This window comes from Falco biarmicus, chromosome 8, assembly GCF_023638135.1.
Source record: "Falco biarmicus isolate bFalBia1 chromosome 8, bFalBia1.pri, whole genome shotgun sequence".
Lineage (NCBI taxonomy): Eukaryota > Metazoa > Chordata > Aves > Falconiformes > Falconidae > Falco > Falco biarmicus.
In genome coordinates this window covers 43,694,698-43,712,817 of record NC_079295.1, presented here as the reverse complement: position 1 = coordinate 43,712,817, position 18,120 = coordinate 43,694,698, and the positions used below count along the sequence as shown (strand labels likewise).

General features: G+C 40.3%; 1 protein-coding gene across 2 annotated transcripts in view; it reads right to left on the bottom strand.

Moving 5' to 3' along the window:
• Positions 1-18,120, bottom strand: part of GPD2 (glycerol-3-phosphate dehydrogenase 2) — a 64,313-nt gene that overhangs the window by 32,889 nt on the left and 13,304 nt on the right. For both annotated transcript variants that reach the window (XM_056349649.1, XM_056349650.1), the window contains exons 2-6: positions 17,697-17,805; positions 8,146-8,317; positions 4,587-4,711; positions 3,504-3,601; positions 2,331-2,494 (exon numbers count right to left, since the gene is read on the bottom strand). In XM_056349649.1, the coding sequence (XP_056205624.1) occupies positions 2,331-2,494; positions 3,504-3,601; positions 4,587-4,711; positions 8,146-8,317; positions 17,697-17,798 (661 nt within the window). In that variant the 5' untranslated portion in view covers positions 17,799-17,805. The remainder of the gene's footprint in view (positions 1-2,330; positions 2,495-3,503; positions 3,602-4,586; positions 4,712-8,145; positions 8,318-17,696; positions 17,806-18,120) is intronic.

Sequence of the window (18,120 nt, the reverse complement as noted above, 5' to 3'; positions counted from 1 at the left end):
TTAAGGCTATCTTGTAAATGTGTATCTTTGGAATGCTGGAGTAGTAAATAGCTATGATACATCCAAACTATTTATTTAATCAGAAAAACTTCAATAGATTATAAATAGATTTCAAGTTATAGTGCTCTTATGAGAAGTGTAATTACAGTTAAGAGAACCACTTCGTCGTTCTTGTATGCTCCTGGGATCCCTTAAAACAGTCTAAGGGATAGCTTATGATAATGAAAAAATAAATCTGAATTACTTCTATGCATGCTATTTACAGCAGCTCTTGTTACAGTATACAAAAATACCACATAATCCCACAACAAATTTGCTTCTAAATAACCTCTTATTTCCTCCAGACCTTAAAAATAAGATAGAAAAGATGCAGTCTCCATCAGAAATAAGTAAAAATCAAGTCCATCCTTTAAATCTTACCCTATCCCCAAGTAAGAACCTACACATATATATTCCTGCACATATATATACAGGGTTTTTTTGTCGTTCTGTGGGCTCTGTATGAGCAACCTGCAATTATCAACATATGCTTTTGCCAGAAGCCTCATAAATACTAACTCCAGTGTGTTCTGAGAGTCCCTCCTACTTCTTCCCAGTACAAAAGCCCCTATTGATAAGCTGATGAATAGGGTAAATGCAGTTCTAAAAAGGGAAAAGAACTACCTTTACAATCAATTTTGTGTGAAGACCTTTCTGGCTGCCAAAAGGTCAGAAACTACATCTTCAGGTAAAAACTAACTAGAACTGCACCACTACTGAAGTAAATCAGTATTTAAGCTATTTATTCTTTGGAGGGCTCCTCCAAGCCTGCAAAGAATCTACGGCTTTTTGCCCTATCCTGAACATATTTGACATTTTGGTATTACCTAGCTGGCCCCATTACCAAGAAAGTTTTACCAAACTTTCAGTCTTGGAAGGGAAGTGGAAGGGGGCTGGAGAAGGAGGAATACCAATCTAATTGAAACCACATTGTGAAACAGCGTACAACTCTGCCGCAAAGAAAAGGTATCACATCTTCCAGGTCTGCCAACATAACCAGGTGGATCAAGAAAGCCATTATGACAGTACACCCTGGAACTCCAGCTTAAGCAGTGAACTTTCCAGCACTTAGATTTTGTACAAGTTCAGTATTTTTTAAATACTGTTTGGGGATGGGACTTGCATGACATTAGAAAGTACTGAGATACAGCAGTTTGGATAAAGCTCAAGGCACCTGCACATCAACATGAGCACTAATGTTCTGGACAAGCAAATTTTGTGTCAAGTAAGCCAACTAAACCTTCACCAATTCTGCTTCAGACTGCCTTGTGTATCTGTAGAGTCTGAAGGGACAGAGTTAAATCCTTTGCTTGGCAGACCCACTGCAGCACGCACCTGTTGCTGTACAGCTATGTTAGAGACTTATTACCAGACTTATTTCACAGAACAAGGCAAAAAGGCTTATCCATTCTTGCATTACAAACAAGAGTGACGCTCTTTCCTAACATGAATACACATGAACACTTTTGAACATGAAAATTGCTATTTCTAGATGACTGCAATGAGTTCTATTAAATCATCATTTTATTTTGAATGAACATCAGAAGACTTGCAGAAAGCATCTTTATTTTCTCCCACTCAGACACTGAATTTGTGTAAGCGTTATACACAAACATACCTAAAACTAGCTGATATAATAGATTAAATAACTTGTGCTGGAGGCGTATTTCCTCTCATGAATTTATAAGCCTTTATTTAAAGGGGTTTTAACAAAACCATTCATATCTTATATCAGTCTCTAGTATCTGATTATAATTACAATGAACGCTGTCTTTGCAGAGCAACCGATTTTACTGGTGATACAACAAGTAATTGATCCAGGCCTCATCCAACCCAGTGCAAGAACCACAACCAGCAGCCAGATCAGCTAGATAGGTCTTAAGTTATTTGCATAGTCAAAGTGCTACAGCAAACCATTTAACATTACCAGAATGATCACATTTTCTTGACTTACAATACCTCAGAAGTGTTCAGTCGAAGGAAGTATATAGCAAAAACACGCACGGCTGGAAAGTTGTAGGGAATCACCAGAACATTAGAACGCTTTCACGTATCACTATACCTACTAGCCAAGAAAACTAATATATTCTCTCCTATGTCCAGTAAGTTACTGTTGTGAAAAACGCAACTTAGCTACCAAATTAATGCTTAAGAGGCAAGCTAAATACTTCCAAGTTGTTGTTCTTCCCTTTAGAAAGTCTATGTACATGACCTATAATTGCATACTTGTGTTTCTCCCCAACTCAAAACACAGCACCACATAATAATGAAAACACAGAAAGGCAACATACCATCGTAGTAGACAATAGCTCCAACAAGCTCATCTTTGCGTAGCATTGGAAAGAGCTCCAAGGCTCTTGACTTGCTAAGGACATAACTGCTTCTCAGACACTGACTTCCTGCCACGAGGTCATAAAGTTTTATTCCAAGCCAGTAGTATGGCAACTGCCACCATCTGCAAGAAAAAAAAAATCCCCAGGAAGTGAAATAAATAAATGCAAAAGTGTATGCACACAATGTTATAGTAATATAGAACATGGTAAGTAACACAGCATGTAGTATTACACTAGTTTTACTTTGTACCATCACATAAGTTCATGGTATCACAACAGAATGCAAATACACAAGAACTTATCTATTGTTCGCTACTGTTTTCAACTGATCTACTCACTGCAGTTAGTCAAGCAGATTCAAGGCTTTATTTATTCTAGAATTAGGATCACAAACCTGCCTTTTTTACTTCAGTGTAAAGTGAGATATTAAAGCTATGTATTAAGGGAAGAGCCAGGCTGCATGTGCAAGCTGAAAGGGTTCCTCAAATGCACACCTTGACTAATGCCTCCTGCACAAACAGGACCAAATAAATGCAGCTGGCCGCTGACCTACACGAGCTCCACCTATTACAAGCCCCTTCTACTAAGACAGGAATAAAGCCATACATTAAGATCTGCTCTAAGTAGCCTGTTACAGTGAGAAACTGTTCCAAATCACTTAAAGTCTCTTTCTTAGATGAGAAGCATCAGCACTAAACTGTCATGTGCTGTGAAAGGCAAGTGCACTGAATTACTGCACTGAACAGGGATGGTTGCATGGACTAAATGTCACATTGCTAAGAACACCATGATAGCATGTTGAAGACATGGACGTAGTGAAAAGAATATCAAATAATGTGCTGGGAATGAGAGTTCATTCCAGCTGCAAACTCCCCTCCTCCCCGCTATTGGGGTGGTCAAAATGCACTGAACTGGTGAAGTCCATGATGAGCTCCTAGCCAGCAGTGATAACTGGTTGGTGCCACAGAAGAATTTCACGCTCCTACAATATGACATCATCTCACCTGCTGGAGGACAAAGCTTATGACAGGTTTAATGACATGCTTGGAAAAAGGCACCTGCAAACTCTCCAGGGAAACAGCTTGCTTGTCAAGAACAACGCTAAAGGAGAGATACTATAGCAAAGCTTACTTGTAAACAGGCAGCATTATTGGCAAAGGAGCCGAGAGGTGAGGAGCAATTTCAAGCAGATTTGCACGCTCCTCAAGTGCTTCTTTCACCATCTTGTACTGAAAAACAGAAGTGTACATGCGGATCCCACGTTACTCAATTTTGTCTCCATGTGCAACATTTAATAAGAAATGGTTTATCAAAGCAAATATCTTGCATAACTTTTACTATTCTTTCAGAAACACACAAAGATTTGCTGAAAAATACAAAAGTTAAGGAAAACATTTCCCAAGAAAATGAGGTTTTGCTAGTTTCATTTTGGCAGGTCAGCAGAATAATTTTTAATTTGAGTGTAAAGCGCAATAATCCTAACTATGGGCAGGAGGCACTTGAAGTTTAGAACTCATCCCACAGTATACCTTCTGTGCCAGTTCCCACAATTAAATCCCATACTAACTCTGAGCTGCAAATGTAGACGTGTTCTTCTCCAAATCCATCAATATGAATCAATATGAAGTTGTTCTTTGGCAAAAAAAGCTTGATTTCTGTAGCTGGATAACTACAAGTTTTACATATTTTTCCCTGAGAAGTCACCATTTCTACAGCAGTATTACAACCATTGAAATATACTTGAAGTTGGAGAGGTTGCAATGAGAAGACAAATCAATTTCACAAAACAAGAGTATCAGCTTCCTCCGACACAAAAATACATGAAAGCATTTCTATATAATCACTCATTTACCATATTTTCTTTCCTCATTCTACAATACACAGGACAACCACTCACTCCTCCAAATTCGGTTCATGACTGGTAGGAAGCTCTTTTTATTCTGAAATCAGCCCTGTCTCTGCCTTCCTTCCCCAGAACATACACAGTCTATAAAGTATGGCAATTGTATTGCCCATACAACAATTTAGCAAAAGGCAGGAGCACTGATTTCCATATCCTAGAAAGCTCAAAGGGAGAAGACGCTTTTTCTATGTACAGCAGCTTTGAAATACAACAGTCAAGTATTGAAAAAATAAAAAGGAGACTTGGATATAATTGGGATAGGGGAAGTGTCTACTAGCAATTTTTGCTTAACAACCAGCATAAACAATTACCTGCTCAAAATCCAACTTCATGATGGCCTTCTGAAGATATCTCACTCCACCATGGATCAATTTAGTACTCCTGCTGCTGGTCCCTGATGAGAAATCACCTCTTTCCAGAAGGGCTGTTTTTAGTCCTGTGTTACCAGAAAACCAAATTAACTTCTTAAATTACACAATTTGTATGTAATTCATTAAAGACACTTCTCTAGGGTAGAGACAATCACAAGAAAAATTACTCTGTACATGGATAAATTTGTATTCAAAGTGTAGTGCACTGTCTATATTGTAATGAAAAATTTTAGCTTCCTTCCTAAGGGAAAAGTCAAAACAGAACTTAAACAGAAGCACATTAAAACCTGGATATTTCACAATAGAAAGGCATTACAGTACATTATAGGGGCCATGCTCCCTCAAGCAAATCATAGTTCGTATTCATGGCAAGAACAGAATATTTTCATGAATACTTTTAACTCTTTGCAGCAGAGAGCTCTAAATCTATCACACTAATGATTTGAACAGCATACCAGAGAGGCAGACAACTGGCATCTTTCTCTGCTTACGAGGTACCCAAAACTAAAGGAGAGCCAGCCATGTGCATGCTCACCACTCAGGGACAGCTCACCGGAGAACATGATGCACACGTATACAGAATTCTGCCATATACATGAAATAGGTTTGATGAGGCTTAATACAAAATATTGTAGGTTACCTGGAAGCGTAGCAAAGTGAAAAAGGAAGTTCATCTCCAGTTCACTATGCAGAGCACTACAGTGCTCATACAGCACAGACATCCTCCTTTTACATTACATAAGCCAAGGGCACACATACGCAAAACATTCGTTAGAAGATACCACTAATTACTTCAGAAAGGAGTTGACTCAGAAATGCGCACACATGTTCCCTGATGCTGGCAGGCACCAACAGTTTGACCAGCACAAGGAAGGAATAACCACATGGTTCACAGATGTTCACACAAGTCCAGAACACAAACTGCTTTATAACTGAACATCATAATGCTTACTCTACCAAACACTTGGAATGAGGTTAGCACGTGGGGTTTTTTTACACAAGTTGTGTTCCCAGTTACCCTGAAGGCCAGGAAAAAGCATTCCATAGGTAAAGGCACTCTGCTTTGTGTGAATTGCTACAAAACCATATACCCAAATACTGTTGACACTACGTCCCTTGTACAGGCAAGTGCTGGCATCTTCTTCATGAAGGAGATTGACATCGAGTTATGTGATGGAAGTTAGGATAAGGGAAGAGTTGCAGGAAACAGATGATTAGCAGATGCCTTAGAATGGTAAGATACAGGCAACATCCTTTGGCACATACCTAATACCTACAACACAACCAACAACAACTTCCAACATCCAGCATAAGTAAACCCAACCAAGATAAGCACCATAGGACAAGCATAAGGCAGTCTTTCACTTAAAATGTATGTGGAAAGACAACCTGTGTTACCCAAGTTAGCAGAACAGACCCCCTCCATCACTGGCAGAATTAGGTAGGCAAGGAAAAGAGTGAGTGACACTGTACCAAAACCAACAGCAACAACATGACGACGCATACCCAAGAAGAGCATCATCTGCATTAGAAGTTATCCCTTGGGTCTTGCCTTCACCCTCTTTGCAGGGTGCTTTATGCTACTGGTTGGTGAACACACATTTTAACATCTGTTGCTCTCCCAAAACTTTTTATGTCCTTAAAAAAAAAAAATCTAATTATTACTGGTAACTTCCAAAGATCAGAGTAATTTATTTTTGTCAAATGTGACTGAAGATTAATGGATACAATCAGAAATAATTTGGTGAAGATGTATCAAACACATGAAAAGCAAAATTTGTTGTTAAGTGAAGCAAACATAATAAAAGAGCAAGTTCCATGAATGAACAGCAACAATACACAATTCATTAACCAAATGCCTAGGAATATTTCACACTTCAGAAATCTACTGATATAATCAGAATATCCAGTAAAAGGATAAACATAGATTAACTATAATAATTTCTGTATGCTTTACAACTGCATTTTCTACCACAATATAGCAAAGGCAGAAGCGAAAAGATCCCAAGTTATATTTAATAACACATACGAAAAAAAAATAATAACCAGGTATGAGTCTGTATGTATCTACCAATGGCGCAGATCTTACCGCTTTATCTGTTTCAAAATTATCACACCCTCTGGGCAAGTATTTTCCAAACCAAACTAAAAAAACACTCCTGGAGTCATGTTTTGTCTTTTATTTCCGAGGTATATCTAGAGGTTAAAGAACCTACAGAAGAACTTTATGGCTGCCTACCATGTTTCACCTTTTTTTTTTCCATTTTAGTTCCAAAACCAGAAAAAAGGTCTACAAACACAGAAACAAAGGAAGACACGTTCTCTCTCTCACTGGCTGACTGTATGGAAAACAACAACTGACAGTACACATTGCAAAACAAGCTTTTCTCACCAATCTTTCATATAGCTTTTTGGATTAAAATATGATATTCTGGGGGAATACCGCATTTCAATAGAATAAAAGTTCATGCTACATCATCTCCCACAGGAACAGTACCAAAGCATTCTCATCTCTGCATCTGAAGGTCTATTTTCATTAAATTTGTGCAATGACTTACTCTCTCTGAAAGCTCTCAAATTTGATTGAACCTGGTGGCCAATTTCAAAGTTTCTGTGTAAGGTGGATGACACAGAGTGGGCATTAGTGTCCTGCTTTTTCAACGCCTGAACAGAGCTCTTCCCATGTCTGACCAACTGCACGAGCTATTGGGCAACAACTGCACATCTACTGAGCAAAACTGACTGTCACCACACAGATTCTCATCCTCCTGCAGAAGTCAGGTAAAAAGCATTAGCTTAAACTCATTTTACCTTGAGCATTCCCTAAGTTAAAGCTTTGCATAAAGTTAACATCAATTCTGCTGCGTCTAGTAGCTTCTTAAACCGGTTACACAGCTAATCCCCCAAAAGAGGGGAAACAGAAGTACAGATCTACTTTATGCACCCTCAAGCTGAGTGGTGCTAGTACCTTTCACTGAAAATTCAAACAGGCTTCTCCAAACCTGCAATATACTACAACTGCAGCTACAATGCATTAGAAGTTGCAGGGATCTCGAGTTACAAGCTGGAGAGCCACTGTGCCTCATCCAGAATTCACACGTGGCCCTTTCAAAACAGTTGCTAAAAGTGCTGTAAAAGTCTTGTCTTCTCTTTGCTGCCAATATTCTCCTGCACAAACAACTGAAACATGACTACAGACAAACCCACTAAATAAGGAGCAACAGAGAATAAGAAGTCCATCCAAGATCATCCAGCAAAAAGGTTTATGGTAGAAAACTGCATACAAGCACCTAGACAATAAAGACTCTGCTGAAACAACAAAACACAATGGCAATTTTTTCTTCAAGTTCATTTTAGCTTCTGAAAATAGAAGGAGTTTTATAACCAGGCATTTAGAGTACACCTCTATCTTCAAGTACTTTTGAAAAGCCAACCTGATAAACTTATTATAAACCATGTAATCCAAGAATAAGAATGCAATTAAATTTTCAAGCCTTACCTCTAGTGACTGCATCTAAAGCACAGCCACATCCTGTTGCTCCTCCACCTATAACAAGGACATCAAATTCACCTGTGGTTTGCAGTGCCAAAATTTGTTGTTCTCTTGTAGGGAAATGGTTCATTATTGGAACAGTCACGGCTTCTGCAGCTTGAACATGCACAAAGGTACCCTGCACAGATTACAAACAACACATGAGGATCTGTATTTATTGTGTATACACAAATGTGTACACATACATACATACACACACAACCAAACCACACAAATAAACTCAAATATTCCCAGTCACTTTACCTATATATAATAATAATATTGTATTAAAACATTATGGAGCAATAAACAGTGCAAAAATCATAAAGGGTTAGCACAAATTTACTTAATCTTGCCTACTTCAATATAATGCTGTACTCAAGTGCTACTAGCCATATAAATTATTTCCAGGAATAGTCTTTTGCTATGTTACAGGATGCTCAGGAAGTATTTTAATAAACAGATGCATGGTTTGGCTCTCAACTCTCCAAAAAAAAAAATCCATCAAAGCAAAGGACTTAAAAGATGAACGTACATTTTATGTACTTGTACGGTGGCCTTAATCTAAGATTAAATTTGATCAGGTTCATGAGATGATGTGGTTTACTGTCAAATATACTATACCAAACACCAAAGAAACACTACTGCCATATCCTTTTTGAAAATCTTCCAAGAAAGCAATTTATATTCTACAGCATGCTAGAACTCAACTTTTTTTCAAAGTGATAGAAGTTAACAATGTGGTGGTTTCCAGACAAGTTCAGATTTTACTAGAATGGCTTTGAGAATCTCTCTAGTACTCTGCCTGACATTCCACAAGCCTCCGCTGCTCGCCATTCAATGACCAGGCTAAGAAAGGCTGACATGCCTTCTCAGTCAACTAATATGGACCATGGTTTGATTTTTAAGGTTTTAACCAGTTTCTGAAGACTCTCTTCTGTTAACATTAATTTAAACTTAACTCTAAAAACCTTTACAGTCAGAGGTATCCCCAAACCCTATCACTTGTCATATACTTCATAATCTATGTTATAAGCACCGTCGCTGTGGGTTCATACGCATCACACTAATTTTGTATTCAGTGGGCTGCAGGCAGATACCACGGTGTTTCAGACAGTTAAATGGAGTGGAAGGCCACAAGAGTCATGTTTACTTTCTCTTTGCTTTCAGCTCTAGCTTTGCTTTTTGTTCTAGCTTTTTCTCAAAAAAATTTCCTCATTCACCGTTGTCCCTCTGCACAAAACTAGACTGTGAATTCCTCTCACCACTGATTTTTCAAGACCCAAAAGATCCATCTTTTGCACAACAGAGTAACCACTTGCACATAAGTGAACCTGGCAGACAAAGCACCTGAATTTACAAGAAGGGTAGTCAAGGTACTGGCCATAGAGCCAGAACACCTGCAGCACATCACAGCTCAGCAGCAGAACCCTTGATGACCTTGAGAACATCGCTTGAACCAGCACTTCCAGAAATAACCACATTTTGGTCCTCTGAAGTTTTGTTTGATTGAGAGGAGTGCTTTTATTAGTACACAGCACTTTCAATGGAAGTGTTTTAATCACTGCTGATTCGAAATACGTATGTGAAAACAAATAAATGCCTACACTTCCCAGGCCAGGACAGAACTAATTGGCCAATTCAGAATGGATCAAAATAAACCAACAGAAAATGAAGAATTAACATTTTCAGAGTTTCCTGAAAATTATAAACACTTTCAACACAAGAAAAAAACTGCCTAAACCCTATAGTCTAAGGTCTGAGCATGACCTAGTCTTTAGTCCAAATGACAGACTTAACTGATGTAAAACAGCTTGTGTCCAGAGCTCCTAGACAGGAAAGAGTAAACTAACACAAATTCAAGTGACAAAACACAAAATAGTGCTTTCTTACTATGATCTAAAACAATCTGTCTAAACGCTTACAATGTGCAAGGAAATTCTCTCATTTAAGCTTTTATTTCCAAACATTCCTTGAATAAACTGAATTAGGCAAGTTGTTCAGTTACAGAAATAACTTTATTACTTATTGCACCGTTAACAGTGAATTACAATTGCCACAGAAATAGCTCCTAAACCCAGTCCCACGCTGCAAACACTCCATCACAAGGACCGTTTACCCTGCCTGGGTGTTTTATCGTTGTGCAGCCCACATGTTGAGTTTCCCAGACAGATCACTGTGGTTATGAAAAGCTGTCTGATAATATAGGCCACCTCCAGCTGTTCGGAACTCCAGCCACTTTCCCCAGCGTTTGCAATGGGGAGGGAAAATACACCTGCCATAGGAAAATCACTTGACTGACAAAAGGTAACTCAGTTGCTTGCCACCATCTGCTCTCATGTGCACTGAATGGATTTCCATGAGCAGCTACTCGAACGGCATAGTTCCTCTTTAGCAAGCAATCCACTGGTGGTCACAGAGCTCTGTAAGGAGACCGTGTGAGTTAAAGGTAAAAGCGATTCTTGCAACACATCCACTGTAAACTAACAGCCAATCCAACCACATGCAAGAAGCCTGAACCCATTATATGGTGCACAGAACCTAAATAATTTTGTTCAAAAACATTTGTTCATTCTTCAGCAGTGTTGTGATCGAAACACATTATTTCTGCATGTTCCTATCACTACTATACAAGTGAGAATAAAATCTAATAACCAGTAGCCATGCCTAAAGGAAGTGCATATTCAAAAGTAAGTAGTAATCAAGTTCATCTTGTAATCATGGCTTATATTGACTATAACGCAAATAGCTCATGCAAGTCACTTAGGATAGCAGCACCCACTGTCATTGCATTTGTGTTACAATTCATTCAATAAGGAAAGCTGGACTAGAGAAAGAGTGCTTCACTTTATAGCAAGGATTTCTATCTTACCAGAAATGAAGTGAGAATTAAGATTTAAAACAGCTGAAGCCTGGCAAATTACCGCTCAGGCTATAGTATTACCATGGATTTTTCCCAAGCACAGCACTGGTGGTTTCCACTGGGGTCACCTCCGGCTGAGCCAGCCCAGCGAGCGCCTGGGCACAGGCTCACCTCCCGGCACATGAGCAGCCACATTAAATGCTCAACCAACTGCAAGCCCAGGCTTAGTCACCGACTACAAATGCACAGTAGCGAGAGGTCTCCTGATTAGAAGCTTGTTTAAACCCACTGCAACCCTCAAAGACAAAAATCCCCAGGAGTTCCAAGGAGTTACGAGACACACACAGACAGTGGAGAGGTTGAGTCAAAGTGAAGCAGACCGGTGAAATCTTGATAACCCTCCCAATTACAGCCTGCCCTTGCTCTCACATGTTTACATACTAACATGTGGCAGATGGCAAAGATCATCAAATGAGGTACAAAGTTTTGGCACTGCAAAGAAATTCAGCTTCCACATTATTCTTCTGACCAATGAATTCTGTACATTCCCACCTACTTTTGCCTCTTAGCCTACTCATCTCCAGCAGTGCTAAAAATTTTAATATCCCTGCAAGTACGACAGAAGCTATATCCCCAAAGTATGGTATACCGACAGAGTTCCAGAACGCGCTTTTCCAGGGAGCGACAAATAGAAGGACGGAGGTACTGAGAGGATCCCACCATTCCCGTTTACACACCTTCGTCCATGGCCATAAAGACAACCCTCCTGCGCCTGTGCTTCTGCAGAGGTTTGCTCTGCCCGTCTCCAGCAGTGGCTCTGCCCAGACTCCCCTCTCAAAAGAGGATGAGGAAGCAGTGCACAGAAGGTTCTTCCCCTTGAATACCTGAAAACTGCGACAATGCTGCACCTTTCCGGGTTGCGTAGCAGGTGGTACTGCCTGGCTTCCTACCCAGGTCTCTGGTTTTTCCTTGGTAAGCTGTTGCATTAAGCATATTTTTTAGTGCTGTATCATTACAGAGTTCAGACAGACAGTCGATGCCAGTTTCCCAGCTTCCCTAAGTATCACCCTGTGACTTGGAGACAACAGTGACAAGAAGGAAATTCTGAAGACCAAAACCACCCATGGCTTAGTCTTGCATGTACTCTGGCTGATCACGTTCAGCTACATATCTCAACTTCCTTAAACTTTAAAATCCCCATCTCAAAATTAGTTTTGCACTACATTTCCAGCCATGACTGCTTCAGCAAAACAAGTGACTACTTTCAAAGTGTACAACTTAACTTCAGGAAAATAAAAGAACAAAAGAAAACCAAAATTCAGAGTTCAAGAAGTACTACCATCACTTGGTTTTGACTGTATTTTTTGGTTTGCTTTTAAACACATTATTTACAAGAAATGGCTTATAGAAAAACAAAACCAGAGTCCCAAGCAGACAGCCACTGGTGTAGCAAGAGTACAGAGATTAGCACTGAAATATAAGCAAAGTGATTAGCACACTAGGAATTGATATAGATATGATTCATCTTACTGTCAATTAAATGCGAGAGTGAAGAAAAGCTGCATACAGGGATTCCATCTGCAATAACGTGATTAGTTTGGCAGTGAACAAGTATGTTTACTGAAATAAGCAATTGCTGTTTATATCTACAATTTCTCAGGCAAGAGTTCCTTGAATGGTTTTGATTACACTCTTAGCGAGAAGGAATTTAGTTTGGCAGTTTGAATTTAATCATGAAGTTATAAAGTGATCTAGTAATCCATAAGCAAGCATTCTTGTTAATTTGCTAATGTAAATCTCCAGGTAGGTTTGCAGAGTCAAATTCATCATCCTTACTCATTAAAAAAATCCCCCCAAAACAAAACCCCAAACCATCAGTGGTCTCCAGTTCAAACTTGGCACATCAAATACCCACATCATACCTAGTACTAGCACACATGGCTCGATGCATTAAAATAAAGGCACAAAAAGCAAGAATGCAGCAATTCAGTCAGCATCTACATGAAGCAGGAGAAACTGGTATTTCCATTTCTCCACCACCATTAGTGTTACAAGCACTGGTGAAATGGCTAGCAAAGGCTGGCTCTATCACCTTTGCTATTCAGGTATCTAAGTATTTGAAGCCAAATCAATCATGCACATAGCCTGTGTATTTTATGTCTCAGAGGGGTCCAATTTCATCCCAGATGCAATTCTTTTCAGGAGCTCGTGATTGGTAGTTAATTCAGTGTACATGGATTTGAGAGTTCCTGTATGATTTAAGATTAAATTCATTTACAGTGGTGGCACTGGAAAAAAAATACGTAAGTCCATGCACACTTTTGCTTTGCCCAAAAACAGTTTAGGAAGGACTAGTTTCTTCAGACCTCTGCACAACCTGCTGTGAAGAGTTCCCCAACCATCCCCTTTTCTCTGGAAAGGTTTTTTTTCTTTTTAATCTAACCAAAAGCCTCCTCGGCAGACTTATTCCCTCAACAGCCAAGACAGTAAAGTTGCACAGAAAGCCTGACCAGCTTCCTTAAGGGTAATGGTTATTAAATATGAAAGAACCACTCCTGTGTGTTTACTGAAAGAGGTTTTGCTTGAATTAGTGTCATTCCTACTTATTCCCTTACACATAGCATTAGGCTAACCCAGCTTATTAATTCAGTAAATTTCCCAGTGATCAGGTTACTATAAAAGACACAGAAGTGCAATATTCATCTATCAGCTTATGAGTTAAATTCAATAACAACTCTGTCATGTCAACACATGTTCCCATCACCCCTTTTGCTCAGCAGGAACTGTGTGTTGTCAAAAAAACCCAACACACAATAAGGGCAATTTTCTAAACTGCTCATATGCCTGCAGATGTCATGCATAGATATACATACTCTCAGGTTATGTTGCCTCAATTGCTATTGCAGAGCTGTTCCAAAATGTCAGCACACAGGCGCGTGTTTAGAAACAATAAGTTAGGATAAAAACCTTCAAAACCAGGGCAGATCTGAATCAATGGAGCGTTCTCTCTCCAAGGTGTAAACACTTTACAGCTGTTTACACACAGACAAAGTTAACTGTGGTAACTGTGCCATCCCCCTCACAGTAAGGCTTTGACTCTCGAATGTAGCAAGGACAATTTAAATTTCAACATCAGAAACTGTCAAAACTCATCTCTCTTAGCAGACAAACCACTCACTAGTATGCTCAACTAACAAATCCCACCCGTTCTCAAGGGCCAGAACTTCACCACCCTTCAGCCTCTCCCTTGGCATTACCTGAGACAGCAAAGTTTCACAGAAACACAGAACACCAGCTGAGTGAACATGCAAAACAAAGGAAGACAGATCAACTAGGCTGTGTGTCCAGGATTATTAGCCAAATGAGGCTATTATTCTGTAACTGGATGCCCCTAACTCCAGGCTGCTGGCCATAGCACAGACATCTAGTCACTGAAGCAATACAAACATGGGTAAAAAAACTGAGCCTTTTATTTTTGTCTTACTATGTGATGGATTCTGTGCCTGAAATAACAACAGATTTCCTACAATGTGTAGCCAATTAGTGCACATCTTGGGGCAATACCCTTCTCTGGCAAAGGAAGACAAGATCTTTGCCCTAGCATATATTTGATTGGCAGGCATTATTAAAAAGAAGACACTTGGGCTGGGGGACATGCCCACAGCTTAGATATGTCAACACGACAAATGGACTGTCCTCCTTTGTGTCAATCCCTCCAGTTATGTTCCACCTGCTGCCCTATATTAGGTGTTTAAGGCAGCAGCTTTAAGGGACATCACGTGGGAAATGTGCAAGTTAGTACAACATGAAAACAACCCGCTGTTCACTTGACAGATCCATTTGCTGACACATATGCTGGAAATTCTCAGATCCTCTGCAGACTGATCCTACACAAAAGGTTTTGAAATCGGGGGACAAGCGGTTATTTCAGTTTGACATCTTTATCACCTTCTGTAAAACCTGGGGGTTTAATCCATCTCTGGAAATTTGTAATGGCCATCCATTTCCACAAAAATGGGCATTCCCTGAACTCTAGAATACAATACTGCATATACAACAAGCGAGCTATCCAGATCACTTTTCCCTTGCAACTCCTCCTCTTAAACAGTCCTAAAATTTGAAGCTGCCATTTCTGACAGTAATGAAGCCAGAGTGTAAAATCATGTGATAAAGGCTCCAGAGAGAGTTAGAAACAGTATTAGCAGCTAGGTGCAAGACAGGCAGCCCAATGGGAAGCTCACTTTAAATGCTAGGTTTTATTTTCTGCAACAGTATCTGAAGCCATAAGGATCCTGGCTTATTCACTTCCCAGCCAGGTTGCCCAGAAATGACTCATCTCATTCATTTTACCAATACCTCAGCTGCTATTCCTCCTCCCCACAGAAACAGCCAGAAGATTCAGATTATCATTTATTCAGACGTTACACACACCTTTCAAGGAGCTCTGTGAAGACTTGCTCCCATTACCCACTGTTTTACCTTCAACCAGACCATTAAGATCCACTTCAGTTCCTATTTTCAGTTTGCCCAGTTTGAATGGCAATTTATAGTAGAAGTGTGGTAACTACAGAGGTTCACAGAGTAACAGCTTGTCTAAATAAAGAGCTGACTGATTACATTTCTAAGGTGAGAAGCGGAAAACACCACGCAAAATGAGCACCTGCTCACCTAGCTGCTCAGACTGATACCATCTCAAAGGAAGGAGGAGGCAGTCCCAACCTTGGGTTTAAGTTTTTTCCAAATCCATATTGAAGCAAATCAGGCCACAGCTCTGACTACACCTACATCAACCGTTTTGCAGAACACTGACTGCAAATATTTTTGGCCAAATGCAAGGTGCCAGCCTCACAACCCACATTTAACACAAGATCAGAGATGTTCCCTTACACACATCTACTAAGCCCAGACATGGTTATTTTATAAAACCATAGAATTGGTTAGGTTGGAAAAGCCCTTTAAGGTCATTGAGTCCAATCGTTAACCCAGCACCACCAAGCCCACCACTAAATCACATCCTTAAGTGCCACATCTATATGTCCTTTAAATACCCCCAGGGATGGGGACTCCACAACCTCCCTAGGCAGCCTGTTCTGGTGCTGGACAAATCTTTCGGTGGAGAAATGTTCCCCAATACTCGATGTAAACCTCTCCTGGTGCAGCTTGAGGCCGTTCCCTCTGGTCCTGTCGCTTGTTACCTGGGAGCAGAGCCCGACCCCCCTGGCTGCAGCCCCCTTTCAGGGAGCTGTAGGGAGCGATCAGGGCCCCCCTGAGCCCCCTCCTCTCCAGGCTGAACCCCCCAGCTCCCCCAGCCGCTCCCCATCAGGCTCGTGCCCCAGCCCCTGCCCGGCTCCAGACATGCTCCAGCACCTCAATGTCTGTCTTGTAGAGAGGGGCCCAAAACTGAACAAAGTATTCAAGGTGGGGCCTCACCAGCGTCAAGTACGTGGTGACCATCCTGCTGGCCACACTGTTTCTGACACAAGCCAGGATGCTGTTGGCCTTCTTGGCCATGCTGCTGGCTCATGGCCAGCTGGCTGTCGACCAAGATCCCCAGGCAGCTTTCCAGCCGCTCTTCCCCCAGCCTGTAGCGCTGCAGGGGGCTGCTGTGACCCAAGGGGCAGGACCCAGCACTGAGCCTCGTTGAACCTCACACAACTGGCCTTGGCCCATCAGCCCCACCCAACTTGGTGTCATCTGCAAATAAAACTCTACATAAACAGAGTTTTACAAGATACATATTTTTAGTATGTATTATTATAAAACTGTAAAGCAGAGAACAATTGCATTAAAATGGGCACTTAGTTGCTTTCAAAGAATGGTTGTTGATCCACAGCAGGTCTGCTTAAAACCAGTCCACAAGTCACGTTCCTTTTAAAGATTTCTCCTTGACTTCTGCATTGAGAAGTGAGTTAAACAGCATGGCAACTCCAACCCTACTGTGAGGAGCAGATATGCCAATGAAATCTATTTTCTGCAACGGCAAGAATCAATACACAAACTGACACCAGAATGTACTGCATCTCTTTCTGATACCACTACTTTAACAGTAAGTCCCCAACATCATCATCCTTTGCTGCTGGAGAATTTAACCTGTCTGTGTGCCTTAGTCACCTGGAAGACAGCACTGAACTGTGCCTCAAGATTACCAGTGTTTAGGTTGGGCCCACCAGAAACAGGAGCCTCGCCACTGACTTCTCTGACACAGATCCTATCGTCAAACGTTTTTCAGCTTTTTAAACTGAACAAGAGCTGGCACCATGACTGTTTTGAAGCTGAGATTTTCAGAGGTAGCGCTAGTGGTTTCACTAGCTTCACTTCAAGCTTCTAAGTTTGAAAATACCATCCAAACTCTGCTTAGTGCTTATACTTCAATCAGTACTTTCCACTCCTCCTGCAACTAAGTAAAATCCCTAGCAGTACACAAAGGTCATTTTTTAAACATGAAAAATCATTTACAAGAATCACACTTCCCCACTGGTTAAAGACCTACAATAGTGAAACATCGTTTAATGCCACCCTCCAGATTAGCACCTACCAAATCAAGCTGAGAGGCTCTTGGCATTCCTTTCCAAACAAAACTATTCGTATAAGCCTAACATACGCTCAAACAGATTTTAAGTTTCATATTTTATCAGAAATCATAATTAATACTTACGTGTTTGTTTCTATACTGAGAAAATTGAGAGAGGCCAAAAACTGTTGCTATGGCACCTCCTCCAATGAGAGCAGTTCCTTTCACTGCCTTCTGAAATGCCATTTTTTTACTGTAAGAAAAGAAGATAAAAATTAATAGGCAGCTTTACCATGTTAGAAACTAGGCTACACAGAATAGACCATTTGTAGAAACTAATGACAATGTTGTGACAAGCTGAAACTTGGGGTAGCAATATATTAATTAGCAATTTTCATTGCAATATTAATAATTTCTAAACAAAGTCTAGACAGAGGCAAGCCAGACTGCTCTGGTATTTGCTGTGAAAGCTGAACATACAAAAAAGTATGTAGATATACAAGTAGATACATACACACACACCCCATTTAAACTCTAAATACTCATATATGTGACAAGTGCTTAACAA